We start from the raw sequence: 22,238 nt of genomic DNA, 5'->3' as shown, positions 1-22,238 counted from the left end.
GCGGGGCGTGGCAGTTGTTATCCAGGCTCCCCAAGGAACGCCTTCAGGACTCCTTGAGGGCCGAGCCCCCAGGATGCCAGCCCTGTGTAATACAACCACTTGAAGAGCTCCCTGATAGCACAGCAGGCTAAAGATCCTGCGTTGTCACTGCTGCTGCCCGGGTTCGATCCCTGGCCTGGGAACTTCCACAGGCCGGGCAGGCCGGGCCAAATACTTTGAAAATTAAAATCGAGCGTGTTGACAGCCCGGCTCGGCCGCCTCCCTCCACACGCCGGCCCCGCCCTCCGCCGCCACACTTCCGGCGAGGCTGCGGCCGCGGAGGGGCGCCGGCGGGCGGCCGCTGGGGGTGGCGGGATAGGCTGGGCGCGGCCGGCGGTGCGGGCCCGCTGCTGCTGTCCAGGTCTCGGCGGCCCCCCGAGGGCCCTCCGTCCCTCCGGCGCCATGGGCAATTGCCACACGGTGGGGCCCAACGAGGCGCTGGTGGTTTCAGGTGAGGGGGCGGCGGGGGAGGGGGGCCGTGCCCGGGAGGGCGGGGACCCGGCTGGGCAGCGGACGGGGAGGGGCTCCGCGGGTGGGGGGCAGCGCGGGAGGTGGGGCCTGAGTCCGCGGCTTCCCGGGCCGCACCTGAGACCCTTTCAGGAGGGACCCCTGTGCTCCCACCTTCCTGCCCCGCGTTCTCGGGCACTCGCCGGGCTCTCCCCCCGCCTTCCCCCGCTGCGTGTTTGCCGGTGTTTATTCTCTCCTTCCTTCCTTCGTCTCCTTCCCTAGCAGGGTCGCCCCTGTGGCCTAGGGGGTCCCGAACTGAAGCCTTGGGGTTCCGGGAACACAGTTTGGCCAGCGCCCGGGACTAGGGTGGGTCACGCAGCCTTGGAAGGCAGGTGCCCATCTGCGGAGGGGCCCTGGAATCCTTGGGCTCTGGGCACAGACCCGTTAATTCCCAGCAGGCTGGGGCGTGCTGGTTTATTGGCACTGCCCGCCCGGGAGACGCGGGTGCGGCCTCTACAGGTTGCGAAACCGGGCTCTGGGCTGTGTCGCTCAGGTTGCAGAATGCTGCAGACTCCAGAATTTCTGTGAGCTTAGGTGGGGCCGGGGGACTGCAGTATTGGGGAGATGAGAGGGATCTTGTCCTAAGGCTGCTGTGTATGTTGTATATTTGGGAATTTGAGGAAGTGGCTGGAGCCTTTCAAGCCATCAATTTGTGCAGCCCCAAGCTCACAGGTGCTGGGGAGAGGGCCTGTTTCCTGACAGCTTGGAGGCCTGTAGCTGCAGGAATCCCTCCTGTCTTTACTTCCCACTGTCAGTGTGGATTCTCCGCCTGTGCACAGAGTCGTTAGGGCTGGCTCTAGAATTGAGCAGAAGAGGGTGTGCTGGGCCAGGGCAGGAAGCTGTCCACCTTTGAGAGGTGTGATGAATCCATTGGAAACTTTCACCCCAGAACATGGCCTCTGGCTCAGTATGGATCTCAAAATTGATTTCCCTGGGACAGGAAATCCCCACTCTCCCTCACTAAGACCTTACCCCTGTGGGGGAATTTAAGATCCTTTACCTCCCTGAAAACCAGAGCTAGCCATAAGGTCACTAGGGAGACCCCCAGAGAGCACTGAGGCCAAACCTACACCTCTGTAAGACCTGGGCCAGGGGTTCCCGCCTGCCTTGGTGCAATGGGTCAAGAATGCCACCCAAGTCGCTGTGGAGGCACAGGTTAGATCCCCATCTAGGCACAGTGGGTTTAAGGATCCAGCATTGCTGCAGCTGTGGCATAGATCGCAGCTGTGACTTGGATTCAATCCCTGGCCAGAGAACTTCCATATGCCTTGGGTACAGCCATAAAAACAAAAACAAAAGACCTGGGCCAGTCTCCCAGCCCCCACCCCTAGAGAAGCTTGTAGAAACCCCAATCTGAGCCACACTGCACTTGGTTTTGCTTGTGGGGTTTCTTTCTAGAAGCCCAGACTCTGGGCCAAGGAGACAAAATCTCCGCTCTCGTCCTTGTAGAGACCCTTGAGACTGGGGGCAGGAGGAAACCCTGAGATGGGTTGCACTGTGCCTTCCAGTTGCCAGGAACCTGGTCCCCTGGCCAGAGGCCAAAGCAGGGCTGGCTTGGAAGCTGTTTTAATGGTGTGGAGAGGAGGCGTGCTGAGAATTAAGAGTGCTGGAGTCAAGGGAGGGTGGTGGAAGAGAAGAGAGAGAGATAATGCCTGGCATAATAGAATCTTGGGATTTGAGATAATCATGCTAAGATGCAGCTCCCTTGTACTCGTGGCCTCCCTGCCCTGCCCCCACCTGGTTACCTGAGCCTGCCTCTAAGTCCAGGGGTATCTCACACAGCCCACTTTCAGAAGGAGGATACTGATACAGTTCACCATTATCTTTTTCACTTGAAAAGTCTGGAGGTTTGGGAGTTCCCATTGTGGTGCAGTGGTTAACGAATCCAACTAGGACCCATGAGGTTGTGGGTTCGATCCCTGACCTCACTCAGTGGGTTAAGGGTCCGGCGTTGCCGTGAGCTGTGGTGTAGGTCACAGGCGCGGTTTGGATCCCGTGTTGCTCTGGCTCTGGGGTAGGCCGGTGGCTACCCCTAGGCTGGGAACCTCCATATGCCAAGGGCACAGCCCAAGAAATGGCAAAAAGGCAAAAAGGCAAAAAAAAAAAAAGGTTCTTCTTGTCTAACTTCCCTCCTTAATTTTGTAATACAAAACCTTTTCCTCTGTTTCTACTCTTGGGAATTTAAAAGGAGAATCCAAATACCATACACCTTTCTCTCATCTCCACAGTAGATCAGAAGTTCTTAACCTGGGGTTTGTAGAAAGAATTTAGAGATCTTTGGATTGGGGGGGAGTACATTTTTATTGACACTAACTTTAACGGAAATTTAGTGTTTCTTATGATTATTAATGTCAACAACAATGCTCGGTAGTATTAGCAAATATTTTCCTACTGTACTGCCTTTGTTGCTTTGTTGTAGTTACCTTAAAAATCATTTTCGAGGAGTTCCTGTTGTGGTGCAGTGGAAACGAGTCTGACTAGTAATCATGAGGATGCAGGTTCAATCCCTGGCCTTGCTCAGTGGGTTAAGGATCCTGTGTTGCTGTGGCTCTGGTGTAGGCCAGCAGCTGTAGCTCCAATTTGACCCCTAGCCTGGGAACCTCCATATGCTGCAGGTGTGGCCCTAAAAAGCAAAAAAAAAAAAATCAGGAGTTCCTGTCATGGCTCAGTGGTTAATGAGCCTGACTAGCATGCATGAGGACTCAGGTTCAATCCCTGGCCTCCGTCAGTGGGTTAAGGATCCGGCGTTGCTGTGAGCTGTGGTATAGGTCACAGATTCGGTTCGGATCTCAGGTGGCTGTGGCGTAGGCTGGTGGCTACAGCTCTGATTGGACCCCTAGCCCGAGAACCTCCATGTGCTATGGGTGCAGCCTTAAAAAGACAAAAAAAAAAAAAAGTATGAGAATTCCCATTGTGGCTCAGCGAGTTAAGAATCTGACCGGTATCCATGAGTATTTAGGTTCGATCCCTGACCTCCTTACTCAGTGGGTTAAGGATCTAGTGTTGCCACAAGCTGTGGTGTAGGTCACAGATTCGGCTTGGATCTTGTGTTGCTGTGGTTGTGGTGTAGGCTGGCAGCTGCTACCACTCAAGTTCAGCTCCTAGCCTGGGTACTTCCATATGCTGTAGGTGAAGTCCTAATAAGAAAAAAAAAATCAGTTAGGAGTTCCCTTATAGCACAGTGGTTTAAGGATCCAACATTGTCACTGGTCACTGCTGTGGCATGGGCTCAACCCCTGGCCCAGGAACAGCCACATGCTGCAAGCGTGGCCAAAAAAGAAATTATTTATGCTTATCACTGCTTTGAAATCAAGTCAGTTATTAAATCTACCACTAGATCTTATTTAATGTATTACTCTGGAGTTCCTGTCGTGGCACAGTGGTTAACGAATCCGACTAGGAACCATGAGGTTGCGGGTTCGATCCCTGCCCTTGCTCAGTGGGTTAAGGATGCAGCGTTGCCATGAGCTGTGGTGTAGGTTGCAGACGCAGCCCAGATCCCACGTTGCTGTGGCTCTGGCATAGGCTGGTGGCTACAGCTCCTATTAGACCCTTAGCCTGGGAACCTCCATATGCTGTGGGAGCGGCTCAAGAAAAGGCAAAAAGACCAAAAAAAAAAAAAAAGTATTACCCTCTCACACATAATACTATGTACTACATACGGCACATATTACTATGTCACATACATTTGGTTGTTTTAACATTGTGATAAGTTTCAATATAATTTGTATCTCATGTATTTTATGCATTTATGAACAGTCAGGCATTGCCAGACTACTAAGGGTGTTTTTGGCTCAAAAAAGGCAAGATCCAGAATTCCCATGGTGGCTCAGTGTGTTAAGAACCTGACTAATGTCCATGAGAATTCAGGTTCCATCCCCGGCCTTGCTCAGTGGGTTAAGGATCTGATGTTGCCACAAAGTGTGGCAGAGATCACAGACTCGGCTCGGATCTGGCTTTGCTGTGGCTGTGGTGTAGGCTGGCAGCTGCAGTTCTGATTCAACCCCTAGCCCAGAACTTGCATATGCCATGGGTGTGGCCTTAAAGAAAAAAAAGGCAAAATCCCGATTGTAGGGAGGATATAGACGGCCTCCTTGACCAGTAGGAAGAAAAGGGCGGAAGAGGGAGAGGAAGGCGGGAGTGATCCTGAGAGGGCAGACTGGCGCCTGGGTCTGAGGCGGGTTAAGAGAGGGGCAGAGGTTACCATGGGATAGTTTGTGATTTTTCAGCTTGGTCGAGGGCAGAGCCAAGTTGGATTAGAAAAAATGAGATAAAATTAGGAAGAACTTCCAGATCTCGAGACACCGAGGCCTTGGGAGGTCAAGGAAGGGCCACCCAAGCGTCCTCTTTTGGGGGTGGTGCTCAGGCGCGTGTGCCCGGGAAGCCGGAGGAAGGTGCCTTCCAGAGGAGGAGACTGCCAGGGGCGGGGCAGCCTGGCAGTCGCAGCTTCCTGTTGTTGCCACCCCCTGGGAACCTGGCCATGTTACCTTGGCTGAGGCCCAGTTGGAGCAGTGGCAGCCTGCTTGCAAGGTCAAGAATGCGTTAAAGTATGACCGCCCACCCTAGTTCCCCTGCCCCTATCCCACCCCTCCCCACCAGCAGCAGCAGCAGCCCCTCCCACAGCACACTGAGAAGTCCCCTGGGCTGGCCCCCGAGGAGGCTGTGCCCAGCCCCCACCAGGCCAGAGGAAGTGGAACAAGCTGTGATTTTTGACCTTCTTCCAGTTTCACTGGATCCTGAGATGGTTTGGATTTCAAGTTGACTGCTTGTCCTTAGAGGCTTCCCCTACTCCATCCCCTGGGGAGAGAAGCCTTCGGTGGCTTACCTTTTTTTTTTTTTTTTTAAGTTTTATTGAAGTAGAGTAGATTTACAATGTTGTGATAACTTCTGCTGTACAACAGAGTGATTCAGTTATACATGGACACACATCCGTTCTTTTTCAGATTCTTTTCCCACTTAGAGCATCACGGAATGTTGGGTAGAGTTCCCTGGGCCATACAGCAGGTCTTCATTGGCCAGTCATTCCCTACCGGAGTGGCTTACCTTGAGCAGCAGCCCTGTGAACAAGTATTTCCACTACCCAGGAGCAGAACGAGACCTCTTCCCACCCCACTGTGGGGCTGCCCCTGGTTCCCTGGGCCTCAGGCTCAGCCACCTGCACACTGTGCAAAGGGCAGACCCAGGAAACAGAGTTGGCCGCCCTGTGAGCAGTGTCAGAGGCTAGCTCTCTAACCTGGCAGCACCCCCGTACTTGTGGGGCGCCACGATTCCCCAGCCTCCACCTAGTCAAAACTGTTTCCAGGAGTTCCTGCTGTGGCGCAGTGGAAAGCAATCTGACTAGTATCCATGAGAATTCAAGTTCGATCCCTGGCCTCGCTCAGTGGGTTGGGGATGCGGCATTGCCGTGAGCTGTGGTGTAGATCACAGATGTGGCCTAGATCCAGCATTGCTGTGGCTGTGGTTCAGGCCAGCAGATGCAGTTTTGATTTGACCCCTAGCCTGGGAACTTCCATATGCTGCATGTGTGGCCCTAAAAAGCAAAAAAACTCACAAACTTGTTTCCAGTTGGTGTGCGGTTCTCTCTATTGTCTCTGTGCCAGTGTGAGCCTGATCACCCACTGAAACCCAGGCCTCAGAGCTGCACTGTCCAGTATGGTAGCCATGAGCCACAGGTGGCCACTCAAATTTAAATTAACTAAATTAAAATTCAGGAGTTCCTGGAATTCCTGTTGTGGCACAGTGGAAACTAATCTGACTAGGAACCATGAGGTTGCGGGTTCGATCCCTGGCCTCGCTCTGTGGGTTAAGGATCTGGTGTTGCTGTGGCTGTGGTGTAGGCTGGAAGCTGTAGTTCCCATTAGACCCCTAGCCTGGGAACCTTCATATGCCATGGGTTTGGCTCTAAAAAGACAAAGAGACAAAAGAAAAAATTCAAATTCAGTTCCTCAGGTATACCAGCCACCTTGTCAGTGCTCAATAGCCATGTCAGCAGGGGCTGCAGTGTTGCACAGCACAGCTGTGGAGTATTTCTGCCCTCAAAGGGAATTCTCTTAACAGGACTTCTCTAGAAGTCACTGTGTCTGGCCTGGGTCACTGCAGGAGCCTGCTTCTACCCAGCCTCCCTGACCCAAGAATCTTCCTCCCTGTGCAAAGTGGTATTTCTTTCTCTTTTTTTTGTCTTTTTTTTGCCTTTTCTTGGGCCGATCCCGCAGCATAAGGAGGTTCCCAGGCTAGGAGTCTAATCGGACTAATCGCCAGAGCCACAGCAACGCAGGATCTGAGCCACGTCTGTGACCTGCACCACAGCTCACGGCAACGCCGGATCTTTAACCCACTGAGCAAGGGCAGGGATGGAACCCGCAACCTCATGGTTCCTAGTCGGATTCGTTAACCACTGCACCCCGACGGGAACTCCCAAAGTGGTATTTCTAAAAGGCAAATGTAACTTAGCCTAAATGATTCCCCCATCACTCACACTCACACACACACCTCCTTGGCCTGACACCTGACATTCCGTGATCTGGCCCCCTGCCCCTCCACCCTGCTTTGTCCACTGCCATGGGCCTCAGAGACCCTGCGACCCAGCTACACAAAACTACCCCTGACCTTTGACCTTAGGAGGCACACACCCTAAAGCTTTCGTGAATGCAGAAGCCATCAATGACACCGCTGGCATTTTCCCAGTCACATTTCCTTTGCATCATCTCTTCCTGAATTTGTCTTTATACTGCAGGTGAGCTGCCCCTCTTGTGTTTACGAAGTTTTCTTGAACTTGTTGTGTAATTTTGGCATCAGCAGCAAGGTTCACGACAAGAATGTCAAGAATTGATTTTTCTCATGTTTGCCTAGAGAGCGCGCCGACGCGTCAGCGGCCCAGAGCTGGGCCGTGGCCAGATTCAACCTTCTGTTTAGTTGATACACAGTTTCCAGGAATCACTTCCATTTGGGACCTTTTCCCTTTCTCTTCACTCTTCCTGTTTGGACCATGAGTTGGCCTCCGTTTTGAGACCTCAGCTTCCGCCTCTGTTCCCACAAGAGGAACAGATTCCCTCTGAACCCCTGGGAATAGAGAGGCAGCCCCGCTGAGGGGTGTCAGCTGGGCGTGAGCAATGGCCACCCCACCCCACCCCCCGCCTTGGCTCAGAGCCTCCCTTCCGTCCGCCTCCCACCCTGCGCGCCCTCTAGACGGCACCCAGCACCCGCCCCGACGCAGGCGAATCACGCGGTCTCAGCGTCCCTTCAGGAAGATGTCCCTCCTCCTAGTCTCACCTCTCTCAAGACACAATGGGCATCCGTATCCCCCAAAAAAGATGTGATTGTTGAGTGGATGGTTGACTCAAAGATGGAAGCTTTTCCCTTTCACTCCTGCCCACCGACCTCTCTTCTGTTCTCTGAAAGCACAGACCTTCTGAACCACTCGTTGGCTCTCCTCCTTTCTCTCCAAGTTGCCTGTCTACCAAAAACACGGTAGATCCCAAGGCCCTTAAGGGCATGACTCCCATTTCTTTGTACCCTCAGCACCTGGCACCCAGCAGTGGGAGTTGTCAGGTGGCAGAGCAGGTAAAGGCCCAGAGTTGCTGTTGGAGGCATGTGGGGTGGACAGATCCGAGACCTGACTGACCGGCAGTGGTTTGCTTTGCTCTCCAGGGGGCTGTTGTGGTTCCGACTATAAACAGTATGTGTTTGGCGGCTGGGCCTGGGCCTGGTGGTGTATCTCCGACACTCAGAGGTAAGGGCCGGGGGGCTCTGGAAGCGGGCATCCTGGTGGGCAAGGGAGACAAGGGTTTCCATCCTCTCCCCTGCCCCCCGCAGGGCAGCTAGAGCACCTACCACTTGCCCATTCCCTTCAAGGGGTGGGGGCCTCCTAAGGAGCAGGTGAAGAGGGGATGCAGGGTCTGTCTGTGGGCACCTCCTCCTGGGTGCTGGGTGTGCTTTTTTCCATCGAGGGCATGACTTCTGTCCCAGGGAATGCAGGCAGACTCCTCATGCCCAGATTCTAGCTCAGAGTCATTCATGAAGCCTTAATTACCCACCCGTTGCCATGCTTGGAGGAAGGGAGGAAAGGCTCGGAGACCCCTGCCTCGTGCCCTCCCCTGTGCCGGCCCTGGGACAGTGCAGGCAGGGAATGGATGAAGGGGCTCTAACAGCAGAGAAGAGACGGGGTGGGGGTCTAAGGAACTGGCCCCGGGGCCCTGCAAGGCAGGCCTGGCCCTCCCGAATCAGTCTGGAAAGACCTAGCAGGGGAAGGCAGATACCAGCTCCCCTGAGGGCCCACCATCAGGCTCCACCAATGGCTCCCCCAGAGCCCCTCCCTTGCCGCTTCAGCCCACCCCCTTCCTGACTGTGGCCGAGCAGGGGAGGGGCCCGGATTCTTCCAGGTCTGACCCAGGCAGCGAGGGCAGCCGTGCCGCGAAAGTGCAGGCACGTTGGCGAGGGGTCATCTGAAGGGGAAGCGATGGAGATTCCAGTGGAAATCCCCCCCACCCAGCCCCCCAGTCAGCAGAGCCCCACGGCCGCAGTGAGCGGCGAGTGCCGGAGCTCGGCTCAGGGCCTGGGAAGCATGCCACAGCTTTTTCACTTCAATGATTTGTCAGTAACCCCTCCACCGGCCCATGTCACCCCTCACTGTGCCCTGCCTGAGCTGAGGGGTCCTGAGGGACTCTTCTGGCCCAAGGTCAAATGTGTCAGAGAGGAACCCGTTCTGGTGATAGCATCCTCTCAGGTGGATCCTAGGCACTCTTGAGCCACTCGGTTGGCCTGTCAGAAGCCATGTGGTGCCCTCTCCAGGGACACTGTCACCCTGCTCCTCCTGCCCCGCATTCCTGGGACAACAAAGCATCTTGTCCAAACACCTGGAGGGACAGCCCTGCCCAGAGAGTTTGCCACTCGCCCAGAGCCCCGCCCTGCATGGCCTCGGCTGCCAGGGCAGCGCAGCAGCTGCCCTTTCCCCACATCCTGGCCCACCCCTTCCTAGCAGAGCCCCAGCCAGCAGGGCCAGGCTTCCCCGGCAGCAGGTCTGGAAGGAGGGGTGGAGGACCGGGTGCCGCATCCTGGGAAACTGATCTCACACACCCAGGCTCGGCGTCCCCCTCCCGTCCCATCCCACGTGGGGGATACTCTGAGCCTGGAGCCCCTTCCTTGGGCCCTGCTCAGGGGGCAGCCCTTCCCTGACCCCTAACCTGCCCAGGGGACATCTCTCTCAACCAGGGCCTTTATTTCCCCAGGCCAGCAGGAGTCTCTCCAGTCAGGGTAGAGGTTTCTAAGCCAGCCTCCATGTCACCCACCCCCGGTGTCAGCCATTCTTCTCCAGGCTCAGTGAAGTCCCTCCTGCTGCACTTTGCTGCCACGTCCTGTCCTAGCCTGAGGCCCCGGTGTGGGCTGCTCTGTCTCCCCCATACCTGAGCAATTCCTCCACCTCTGGCATCTGAGCTGCAGCCTCCCTCCCTCCCTCCCTCCCTCCTTCCCTCCTTCCCTGCCTCTCTCTCTCCTTTGGCATAAGAGAGCTTGGTGGGTTCCTGTCTGAGCTGGGTGGATCCTCTCTGGCTGAGGGTGCTGTTGTCAGGGGCTCGAAGGAAGGCAGCCTTTGCATCCCTGCAAGGCCCGAGCCCCCAGAGCTGGCGCTGCAAGAGATGAGGTGGAGACCACATTGCCTACTGCTCACCATCCCCTGGCCCATCCACTTCTGCTCCTTCCCCCTTGCCCTCTGTCCTCCCTTCCTTTGATTTGAGGACCCCTTCCATACTGTCCACAGCCTGGCCTCTGCCCAGCCCCGCACGCTGCATGCACTTGCTCACACGCTGCCCAGGGGAGGCCCGGCTAGCGTGGGCCAGGTAAGCTTTGAGGCACCTGGTTTCTTTGTCATGACTCTGCCTGTGGCCCAACTCTGGAAGTTCCAGAATGAATTCCTTCGTCATCTCCCAGGTGTCCCTATAAATATTCTGGCAGGGGCACACTTTCTAGCCAGCCTTCCTGGACACACCCCGCCCCAAGATCAGAAAGTCCAAAAATTTCTTTGAGCTTTTCTGGCCCGTTGCCCTGTTAGTGATGTAGCACAAGCCTTGAGGGTTCGTGCCCTGAGCAGGATTTGATATTTGCTGTGGCTCATGAAGCCCCGGAGTGGCCTCCCCCCACCCCAATTTCTAGAAACACAGGAGTCCCTGTGTCTGGAGGGTGGAGCTGAGACCGTCTCCCCGATTCTGCGAGGAGTCTCCTGGGAAAGGGAGGCGGTGGCAATGCAGGTGCCCTATGCACGGGCCTCCCGGCCTCAGGTCACAGGCCGGGGCGTCAGCAGACTTTTCCCCCAGCCCAGCAGCTCCTCACTGGAAGGGCCTGGGGGCCAGAGAAGAGACCCGGAGCCCTCAGACCAGCAAGGGGGTGTCTCTGTCGCCCCTACAGCCCTAGGCTGAGCTGGCAGTGGGGGGCTGAGTATTGAGAGCAACCCCCCACCCCCCCAGGCATCAGGCATCAGGTGCTTGTCTGGTAACCACTGTGTGTGTTTGCTGTGTCCCCTCCTACCCCTTCCTGTCCCTACCTCTCCCTACCCACTGGCTGCTCCTCAGACTGTCTCTGGAGGTTATGACCATCCTGTGTCGCTGTGAGAATATTGAGACGTCGGAGGGGGTCCCGCTATTCGTAACAGGGGTTGCACAGGTAATAACCCGCCTGCTTCCTCCTCTGTGTCTAACCTTCTCTCTTCCTGCCCCGCGGGGCCTGGCAGACAGGAGCCGGATGGACTCCCCTCCCGAGAGTGTGCCTCCCTCTTCCTGCTGCTCCGGGTGGCAGGATGGATCCCTAGAGGTCCTCAGATCCCTTGCTCTCGGTCGCTGGGGCTGCTAGTGGGGAAAGAGCCAGGGCTTCTGGAAGCCTGCCAGTGGGTGTCCTTGGATGCCAAGCCTAAATTGGGGGTAAGTTGAGGCAGAAGACAGGCCGTCCAGATGGGCGTAATTACTCCTGCAGAAGTCCTTGTCCTCCAGTCACCACGGAGCCCCTGCCAGCCCTTCTCCAGGCCGACACCCCAGTGTCAAGACCTAGCCCTCCTCCCTACAAGGCCAGAAGATGGGTCCCAGGGGCAGTTCTGTTCGTCCCACCCATGACACCGTCTAACCTCCTTGACAAGCCTGAGCAGAAAGAGCCGTGGCCCCTAATTCTGGGTCGAGAGGCCTTGGAGCAGTTTTCCGGTCACTAGGCTTCAGCTTCCCCACCCGGGAAAGGGGGACAGTCGTGCCCTCCCTGTGCCTTGTAGGAATGTTGGAAAGGCGAGTAAACAATATGAGGGCCCTTTGGGATTTTCAGAAAAGAAGCGCGACAGAAACCCAGTCTCTGTCACGAACATGATCTCACCTGGGAAAGCGAGTGCCCTGCGTCTCGCGTGTGACAGCCAGGCGGCCACAGTGTTGAAACGCTTTCCAGAGGAAGGGCGTTCGGTACCTCCAAGTGCTTGCTTCATAGCCAGAGGGTTCCCGTCATCATTGCTTCACAGACCAGCTCCCTCCCAAGCACCCCGTCAGTTCCAGGCCTGGTGGAGGCAGCCGCAGACAGCAGGCAGTCCCTGCCCCTCAGAGCCTACCTGCTGGTGGGTCCCCCGCGGGAAGAGACCTACTCGTCCGTCATCTCACCCATCCCCTTCCCGCTCATGAACTTGCCCTTCAGCTTCTCAGGCAAAAAGCCCCGCACCCCGCTCTTCCTCGCCAGTCCTGCCCTGGCTGATCCCGAGGCCGACTGTCCCCATCTCGCCCCCACCTTGTACCTGCGGGAGGGCAGACCTTGGTGCAGAGGCCTGAGAAGAAGCTCAGAGTACCTTGTGTGGAACGGGAGGGGTCCAGGCCTCCCTCAGCGCCCCATCTAAAGCAGCCTCCTCCCCCTGCACACCCCCTGCTCTACCTGAAACAGCTGCAAGTGCCCAGGTGTCTTCTCACCTGAGTGATGTGGACCCTTGAAGACTCAGATGGTCTGGGTGGAACAACTCTTTGTAGAGTTAGGGCCCCTTGGCCAGGAAGTTCAAGTGTGACCCCCGCCCCAGAGAGTGGGCGTCTGGGTGGAGGGACCAAGCAGGGCCTCCAGCCAGGGGGCAGGTACAAAATCACCTCTGACTTGCCCAGCAGCAGGCAGATCCCAGCATGCCAGGCAATGAGGCAGAGCTTTCTCAGCAGCCTCCTGGCACATCCCGGGGTGCTGAGGAGATTCAGGGAACGGGCGGATGTTTAGATAGCACCCATGGGTGGCCTGCACAGCACAGCCTGGGGGACCAGCACTCACGTGCTGTCCCAGGACACACATAGCTTTACCTAGACTCCACCCACCCACCCCCAGTCCAGACCACTGGCAACCACCTCTCCTCTACTCCCTTTCCTGCTCCTCCAGCTGGCGGATCTGGGCAGAGGACACGTGTGCACGTGGGAAGCACACCGCACTCCTTCCCCGAGCCGTCTGCACCCACCTGCCCCTCTCTCCCACCCATCTCCTCACACGCTCCCACCTCTGACCCCTTGGAAGAGCCCTCCACCACCCTCCCCTGCGTCAGGACCCCTGGCCCTTCCCAGCCGGAGCAGTGAGCTAGTGATCTCTTTCCCCGTGCTCCAGGCCCTGGGCCCCCGGACCCATGCCCCTGTTTTGCGTTTCTTGGCAGGATTTCCCTAGAGATTATGACGTTGCAGCCCCGCTGTGAGGACGTAGAGACGGCCGAGGGGGTAGCTTTAACTGTGACGGGTGTCGCCCAGGTATAGTAACTCAGCAGCCCCGCGCATGTCCGTTGAGCTGCCTCGTCCCCAGGCTGGGGTGTGGGGGGAGGAGGAGAGGATGGCAGCCAGGGGCAGTCTCTGCAGCGCCCCCACCCCTGCCCCCCTTCCAGGAGAGGTCTCGCCACTGGAACGCGCTCGGCCCCTTGGCCACCCAGCAGGACTAACAGACACCCCTTCTTTCCTCAGCGAGCCTGTGGGGGACAGAACCAGTGCTGAGGGCTCCTGTCTCACTAACCCCACCCCATTCTTTGCAGGTGTCGGCAATGCTGAGCCCTAGAAACCAGGCCTTGCCTGTCCCCTGGGTAGGGGGCTGTAGGGTGGGAGCCAGAGGGCAAGGCCATGTGAGACAGGGGAGCTCTGGGCTCTGGAGTCAGAGGCTGCGTTATATTCCCAGCTTGGGGAGTTCTCTGGTGGCTCAGCAGGTTAAGGATCCGGCAGTTGTCACTGCTGTGGCTCAGGTTCAGTTCCCGGCCTGGGAACTTCCTCATGCTGCAGGCGCAGTTAAAAAAAAAAAAATTCCCAGTTTGGTGCCTAGGTGAGGGGCTTCCTGCTCTCGAGAGGTCCGCACAGGGCAGTCTCAACCATCTTGCAGGCCTCTGGCGAGGGGGTTGTTGGCTGAGTACCTTGGGAAAGAAAGACAAGAGGATGCCCACACTCGGTGGCGGACCCCGGACCTGTCTCCTGCCCTTTCCCGGCTCTTTCCTACTCTGTCTGTGCCCCTGTTGCTCACTCTCCTATTTGCAGAGACCTGCAGGTTAAAGGGGAGAGAGTGGGCTGGAGGGGTGGAGGGAGCCACAGATGCCCAGGGGTGCGGCCATGGCAGGGCCTGGGGCTGCCAGGGAAGGCGCAATCCCTTCGTATAAGAGCTCCCTGAGGTTTTCTCCCCCCTGGAGGCCTCAGACAGACTCCATCTCCCAGCCCCTAGGCCTCCGGTCTGGAAAAGGAGGGGAGGGCGCAGCCACCATCCTCCATGCCTCTGGGTCTGGGGCCTCCGTCTGCTGCCCCCCAGCCTGACTCGCACCTCTGTGACCCCCGGCAGGTGAAGATCATGACAGAGAAGGAGCTCCTGGCCGTGGCCTGCGAGCAGTTCCTGGGCAAGAACGTGCAGGACATCAAGAATGTCGTCCTGCAGACCCTGGAGGGGCACCTGCGCTCCATCCTCGGTGAGGCCCTGCCCAGCCCCGGGAGCCTCACACGGTCCCCAAGCCACCTCCGGGGAGGGGACAGGGCAGGCCGGGGGGGCTCTTCCAGTCCCTTCCAGGAGTTTCTAGATGGAACATGTTCCCTTAAGTATTTCCTTTCAAAATGTCGGGCGACCGGAGCGAAGAGGAGGGCATCAAGGGGGGAGTGAGCAGCTGCGGCTCTGGTCAGGCAGCCAGTGCTGCTTGGGCCACTTCCTCATCCTGCCTGCACCCTGCAGGAGGAGGCTCAGCATTAAATGCTGTTAAGAAGAAACCCAGGCATTCCCGTCATGACTTAGTGGTAATGAACCCAACTAGCATCCGTGAGGACGCAAGTTTGATCCTTGGCCTCGCTCAGTGGGTTAAGGATCCGGTGTTCCTGTGAGCTGTGGTGTAGGTCACAGATGTGGCTTGGATCTGGCGTAGCTGTGGCTGTGGCTGTGGCATAGGCTGGCAGCTGCAGCTCTTTCGACCCCTAGCCTGGGACCCTCCACATGCCACAGGTGCAGCCCTGGAAAAAAAAGAAGAAACCCAGAAAGGCTCAGCTCAGACTGCATGACCCCCACATACACTCAGTCCTCTTTTTGTGCACCCTCCCCTTTCCCAGCTGGCTGGGCCTCTGGGGAAACAGCCCATGATCCTTCTGCCCCCAGGAACCCTGACGGTGGAGCAGATTTATCAGGACCGGGACCAGTTTGCCAAGCTGGTGCGGGAGGTGGCAGCCCCTGACGTCGGCCGCATGGGCATCGAGATTCTCAGCTTTACCATCAAGGTGCGGTCTGAGGGGTGCAGTCGGTGGGGGGGAGCTTGGCGGGAGGGGTGCCTTTATGCCCATGCCTCTTCCTGGGCGTGACTCCCCTTCCCTCCCAGGACGTATATGACAAAGTGGACTATCTGAGCTCCCTGGGCAAGACGCAGACTGCGGTGGTGCAGAGAGATGCTGACATCGGGGTGGCCGAGGCCGAGCGAGACGCGGGCATCCGGGTATGTGGGCTTTCCTTGAGGCCCCCGGGGCCAGGGAGCTCAGGGGGACCGGGACCACAGATGCTCAGGGGGCCCTCAGCACCTGCCCCTGCTGCTCCCAGGAAGCCGAGTGCAAGAAGGAGATGCTGGACGTGAAGTTCATGGCAGACACGAAGATCGCCGACTCCAAGCGGGCCTTCGAGCTGCAGAAGTCGGCCTTCAGTGAGGAGGTCAACATCAAGGTGAGAAGCTGTAGGGCGCCCCGGGCTGGGGCTCAGAACCCAGGACCTGGCCGTCAGCCTCTGACGTGCTGACCACACTCCTGCCACAGACGGCTGAGGCCCAGCTGGCCTATGAGCTCCAAGGGGCCCGAGAGCAGCAGAAGATCCGGCAGGAAGAGATCGAGATTGAGGTCGTGCAGCGCAAGAAGCAGATTGCGGTGGAGGCGCAGGAGATCCTGCGCACAGACAAGGAGCTCATCGCCACGGTGCACCGCCCTGCCGAGGCTGAGGCCCACCGTATACAGCAGATCGCCGAGGGCGAGAAGTAGGTGCCGCCGCCACCGCCGCCGCTGCCGCCAGGGGCCCCGGGCTGGGGGCCTAGTCCAGCTCCTCTGCCACCCCTGCACTCTCCTGACCCAGCTGGAAGCCCCTTCTCCCAACGCCTGTTACCTCACTGTGAGGGAGGGGACACCTGCCTCCCCCATGGGGCTGTTGTTAGGAAGACTGAATTCCTTAGAGGGGGTTTAAGGCCCTGGTATGGTGCTTAGCACAGAGGGCACCCCGGTTAGTCCCCTCTCTCATTTGCATCAGGGAGCCCGTGCCCTCTTCCTGGCAAGAACCCCTCTTCATGGGTCCCCCAACCCTGACAGTTGCCAAAGCAGAGGGCTCAAGGATTTGCTGGCCCCCAGGCAAGGCCTGGGGGTTCCCCAGCACTTCCCACTGATCCCTCCCGGCCTGGACTCCCCCAGGGTGAAGCAGGTCCTCTTAGCACAGGCAGAGGCTGAGAAGATCCGCAAAATTGGAGAGGCGGAGGCAGCGGTCATTGAAGCGATGGGCAAGGCAGAGGCTGAGCGGATGAAACTCAAGGCTGAGGCCTACCAGAAATACGGGGACGCGGCCAAGATGGCCTTGGTGCTGGAGGCCCTGCCCCAGGTGAGGCTCCCTCCCCAGGCTGGGGCTGGCTGGGCAAGTGCCGGGCTTCCCTGGGCCTTCAGTAACACAGCAACGGGCCGGCTGGAGGCACTAGATGGGGGAGTGCTTAGCACTGGGGAAGGGACCCTACAACAGGCATCCGCTCCTCCTGGGCCACTAGACCGTCTGACTGTGACTTGCAAATGGAAGGGTTGGGTGAGGGGGAGACGGCACGGAGGGGTGCTGGACAGGGAGGGTGCGTGGATGGAGGCCCAGCCCCAACCAGCTCTCCTCCCACCCTACCTCCTAGATCGCTGCCAAAATCTCCGCCCCACTGACCAAAGTCGATGAGATTGTGGTCCTCAGCGGGGACAACAGCACGGTGACATCAGAAGTGAACCGACTGCTGGCCGAGCTGCCTGCCTCTGTGCATGCCCTCACTGGCGTGGACCTTTCTAAGGTGGGAGTCCAGCCACCTGCAGGGGCGGTGCCTGGGCAGCCCCTGGGATGGGCCCAGGCCAGGCGGAGCCGTCGGGTGGGGGGCCCAGAGCCAAGGGCTCACGGCCTCTCCCCTTCTTGCAGATACCACTGATCAAGAAGGCCACCGGGGCGCAGGTGTGAGGTCCCGAAGGCTCACGCCCTTCAGCAGCCACCGCCCCCCCCTCCAGCACCTGTTTTAATACCACAGGGACAACGGGAACGTTACTGACTCTGGTGCCTTATTTTGTAGGGACCAGAAGTGCTGCGTGTTCAGGCCTCTGGCTGTCTTCCCTTCTCCCCTGTCTCTGTCTCCTTCCTCTTCTCCACCCACACCCCCACTTTCACTGCCACATTCGTCTGGTTTGTCTCTCCCACCATCACCTCCCTGCACGTCTCTTCCTTTGTCTGTCTGTCTGTTTCTCTCCCTCTCTCCTCCCTCCTTCTACACACGTCCTGTAGTTTCAACTGAAGATGTCTATTACAATCACTGTCTGTCTGTCAGGGGTGGCCCTGCTGCCCCTCAGAATCCTGGTGCCTTGAAGTTTTCTGTGCATCTGTCCGTTCCCCCTGTGGCCCAGGCCAGAGCTTCAGCATGGGTGCAGGGGGTCTGGGTAGGGGCGACCACCCTGCCCCCCTCCTGGCCTGGTCTTCCCAGCCCTCACCCTGTCCCCAGGAAGCCCCCAGCCTCACCCACTCCGGCCCCTCTCAGCCCAGGCAGCTATGGCTGCAGGCCCAGGGCCATCACCCTTCTCTAACCCCTGCCCAGCCCCAGGCCTGCTCTCATACCTTAGCTCTCTCCCCCCGCCCAGGGGCACAGAGGCAAGGCCTCCTGTGTATAGCAGCTCCCTCAGTTTACTACTGCCTTAGGAGGCCCCTGCTTGTGCTCAGGGAAGTCCCCTTCCTGGACATGTCCCTACCAGGTGGAGGGGGGCTTGGTCCCAACTCTGCTACCCCTTTTCTGGGACCAGGATCTAGCCCTTCTGGGACTGGAAAGCGTGTAGACCCTCTTCCTGCTAGGGCTGTGCTGTCCTGGGTTTTGGGCCGGGTCCTTCCCAGGGCAAAGCTCTGCCACCCCTGTACAGAATCGAGTGCGGCAGACTGGCCAGACTCCACACCCCTGTGCCATCGTTCTTCCTGGCCAGGGTGATAGGGTTCCAGCCATGGGGAAGCAGCCCCGTCCTCTGTCTCCTTGCTGCAGTGGAGGCAGAAGAGCTCAGGGCCCAAGCATCCTGGCAGGGTCCCAGCCCCCCACCCCTTGCCCCAGCCTGTGTAGCTGTTCGTGCATGTGGATGCTGCATGTCTGGTCTGGGGCTTGGATGCTGCACTGCCCCGCTGCCTGTCCCTTCTGGTAAAATAAATATCTGGTCATGCCCCCACCCTGTATGGTATCTTTTGTGAAGGGAGAGACTGGGAAGCAAGAACTGACCAGGTCCCCCACCCATACACCCATTTAGCCTGAAGGCCACACGTTGCCTGTTCTTCCCCACCCTGGCCACTGGGGGGCATCAGCACACCGGCCTTGCTCTCAGCATCATAGAGCAGGGCCGCCGCGGCCCAGGAGCCGAAAAGCACCCGGAAGACCTGGCTCCACTGCAGACAAAAGATGGGAGGGGCAGCCAGGTTCACTGCTTCTCTGTGCCCATACTGAGCCCCCGTCAGTAAAGGAGCCTGTTTCTCAAGAGCATGAACTCTAGAGTCAGACTGCTTGGGTTTAAATTCAGGTCTGTTGTTTATTACCCGACTAATCTTAGGCAAGTATCTTCATCTTCCTGGGCTTCAGTATTCGTATTCATTTTACAAATGTAATGCTTCTTATGTGCCAGGAGTTGTCCTAGATGCAAGGGAGATTGCAGTGAACGAAGCAAATCCCTACAGTTCCTGTTGTGACTCAGCATTAACGAAGCCAACTAGTATCCACGAGGACTCGGGTTTGATCCCTGGCCCTGCTCAGTGGGTTAAGGATCCGGTGTTGCTGAGCTTGGTGTAAGTTGCAGATGTGGCTTGGATCTGGCATTGCTCTGGCTGTGGCATAGGCTGGCAGCTGCAGCTCTGATTAAAAAAAAAAAAAATTAGTGATGTTGAGCATCTTTTCATGCGTTTTTTGGCCATCTGTATGTCTTCTTTGGAGAACTGTCTATTGGGATCTTCTGCCCATTTTTTTATTGGGTTGTGTTTTTTTTATATTGAGCTGCAGGATGTGTTTGTATATTTTGGAGATTAAGCCCTTGTCAGCTGCTTCACGTGCAAGTATTTTCTCCCATTCTCTGGGTTGTCTTTTCGTTTTGTTTGTGGTTCCCTTTGCTGTGCAAAAACGTTTAGTTGTTTATTTTTGGGTGGGGTTGTCTTTTTCTAGGGCCGCACCTGCGACATATGGAGGTTCCCAGGCTAGGGGTCAAATCGGAGCTGTAGCCACCGACCTAAACCACAGCCACAGCAAAGCCAGATCCAAGCCGAGTCTGCGATCTAAACCACATCTTACTGCAATGCCGGACTGTTAACCCACTGAGTGAGGCCAGGGATCAAACCCGCAATGTCATGGTTCCTAGTCGGATTCATTAAACCGCTGAGCCACTACGGGCACTCCAAAAACGTTTAGGTCTAATTAAGTCCCATTTGTTTATTTTTGTTTTTCATTACTCTAGGTGGTGGATCTGAAAAGATTTTTTTCTTTCCTTCCTCTATCTCTTTCTTTCTCTCTCCCTTTCTTTTTTTCTCTCTCTCTTTCTTTGCAATAGCCATCCTAATGGTTGTGAGGTGTATGTAACATTTTAGAAGTAGAGAACAGATGAGTGGCTGCCAGCAGTTGGGAAGAGGGTAGGTGTGGTTATAAACATTAGGGTTCCTGGCACTGGAACTGTTTGGTAACTTTACCATGGTGATGGATACATCCAGGTACATAGGTGATAAAATTGTGCAGAGCAATACACATATATAAATGAGCACAAGCAAAACAGGAAATCTGAATAAAACTGGTAAATTGTATCAATGTCACCATTCTGTGATATTTGGCTGTGGTTATATTATTCTGCAGTTTTGCAGAATGTTACCAGTGGAGAAACTGGGCAAAGTATGAAAAGGATCACTCCATATTATTCCTTACAATTCCATGTGAATCTACAATTGTCTCAATACAAATTGCAGTTAAGGAGGTCCTGTCATGCCTCAGTGGTTAACGAATCCAACTAGGAACCATGAGGTTGTGGGTTTGATCCCTGGCCTTGCTCAGTGGGTTAAGGAACCGGCATTGCCGTGAGCTATGGTGTAGGTCATAGACGCAGCTCGGATCCCACATTGCTGTGGCTGTGGTGTAGGCTGGCAGCTACAGCTCCAATTAGACCCCTAGCCTGGGAACCTCCATATGCCACAGGTGCAGCCTTAGAAAAATACAGAAAGACCAAAAAAAATTTTCCATTAATACAGGAGTTTCTGCTGTGGGGCAACAGGATCAGCAGTGTCTCTGGAGCACTGGGATGCAGGTTCGATCCCTGGCCTGGCACAGTGGATTAAGGATCTGGCGTTGCAGTGAGCTGTGGTGTAGGTTGCAGATGCAGCTCAGGTCTGGCGTTGCTGTGGCTGTGGCGTAGGCCAGCAGCTGTAGCTCCGATTCGACCCCTAGCCTGGGAACCTCCATATGCCGCGGGTACGGCCCTAAAAAGCAAAAACAAAAAAGAAAAAAAAGGAAAAGGCAGGAGTAGGGGAAGAAAGGACTGAGAGTCTAGGATTAGCAGGGGCAAACTATTCCATGTAGAATGGCTAAACAACGAGGTCCTACTGTACAATATAGGGAACTATATTCAATAGCCTGTGATAAACCATAGTGAAAAGAATACAAAGAAGAATGTATAGAGGTTCCCTGGTGGCTCAGTGGGTTAAGGATCTCGTGTTGTCTTTGCTGTGGCTTGGGTCACTGCTGTGCCATAGATTCTGTCCCTGGCCTGGAAACTGCCACATGCCATTGGTGTGGCCAAATAAACTAATTAAATAGAGCTTACTGTTTTTATGAAATTGAATACTATGCAGGAATGAAAATAAAACAACTACTGATACATACAACTTGAGTGAGTCATGCAAACATAATATCTAGCTAAAGATGCCAGGTGTCAAACAGTACGTAGTATATAGTGTATCATTCCATTTTATCACAGTGAAAAAAAGCAGGCAAAGCTAATCTATGGCATTAGAGGTCAGGAGAGGAAGGAGGGAGAAACGGAGGATGTAGGAAGCTCCTGAGATGTGCCCTTTCTTGACCTGGGTGGTTGTTTCATGGGTATGCTCACGTTTCGATAATTCATTTATGGGTTGTGCATTTTTGAAATAAATGTTGCATGTCAATAAAAAGTAAATTTAGGGGAGTTCCCGTCGTGGCTCAGCGGTTAACGAACCCGACTAGGAACCATGGGGTTGTGGGTTCAATCCCTGGCCTTGCTCAGTGGGTTAAGGATCTGGCGTTGCAGTGAGCTGTGGTGTAGGTTGCAGACTCGGCTTGGATCCCATGTTGTTGTGGCCCTGGTGTAGGCCGGCAGCTATAGCTCCAATTAGATCCCTAGCCTGGGAACCTCCATATGCCACAGGAGCGGCCCTAGAAATGGCCAAAAAAAAAAAAAAAAAAGTATATAAGTACATTCAGGAGTTCCCGCTGTGGCACAGCAGAAACGAATCCAACTAGGAACCATGATGTTGCATGTTGGACCCCTGGCTTTGCTCAGTGGGTTATGGATTCAGCATTGCCATGAGCTGTGGTGTAGGTGGAAGACTCAGCTCAGATCCTATGTTGCTGTGGCTGTGGTGTAGGCCGGCAGATGTAGCTCTGATTTGACCCCTAGTCTGGGAACCTCCATATGCTGTGGGCGAGGCCCTAAAAAGACAGCCAAAAAAAAAAAGTTAACTCAAGAATAAATTGTCTTAAAGTTCCCATTGTGTCTCAGTGATTAATGTATGCGACTAGTATCCGTGAGGACAAAGGTTCAATCCCTGGTCTCCCTCAGTAGGTTAAGGATCTGGCATTGCTGTGAGCTGTGGTGTAGGTTGCAGACGCAGTTCAGATCTTGCATGTCTGTGGCTGTGGCTGTGGTTTAGGCCAACAGCTACAGCTCAATTTTTTTTTTTTTTTGTGCTTTTTAGGGCCGCACCCCTGTGGCACAGGGAGGTTCCCAGGCTAGGGGTCTAATCAGAGCTACAGCTGCCGGTCTATGCCACAG

At 56.0% G+C, this 22,238-nt stretch overlaps 1 protein-coding gene across 4 annotated transcripts; it reads left to right on the top strand.

Annotated features, from left to right (window-relative positions):
• Positions 1–292: 292 nt before the first annotated feature.
• FLOT2 (flotillin 2) lies at positions 293–18,416 on the top strand. 4 transcript variants are annotated; one of them, XM_047757359.1, is made up of 11 exons: positions 293–490; positions 8,194–8,275; positions 13,172–13,262; positions 14,323–14,446; positions 15,118–15,236; positions 15,335–15,448; positions 15,550–15,669; positions 15,759–15,973; positions 16,398–16,581; positions 16,871–17,020; positions 17,143–18,416. In XM_047757359.1, exons 1-11 carry the CDS (start codon positions 442–444, stop codon positions 17,179–17,181), a joined length of 1,287 nt encoding a protein of 428 aa, XP_047613315.1. In that variant the 5' UTR covers positions 293–441; the 3' UTR covers positions 17,182–18,416. The 4 variants fall into 4 exon arrangements, with proteins under 4 accessions (XP_047613315.1, XP_047613316.1, XP_047613318.1 ...); XM_047757360.1 differs by lacking the exon at positions 13,172–13,262 and adding an exon at positions 11,106–11,196; XM_047757362.1 differs by lacking the exon at positions 8,194–8,275 and having other exon boundaries at positions 396–490.
• The last annotated feature ends 3,822 nt before the right edge of the window (positions 18,417–22,238 follow it).

This window comes from Phacochoerus africanus, chromosome 14 (assembly GCF_016906955.1).
Source record: "Phacochoerus africanus isolate WHEZ1 chromosome 14, ROS_Pafr_v1, whole genome shotgun sequence".
Lineage (NCBI taxonomy): Eukaryota > Metazoa > Chordata > Mammalia > Artiodactyla > Suidae > Phacochoerus > Phacochoerus africanus.
This window is presented reverse-complemented; position numbering and strand designations above follow the sequence as displayed.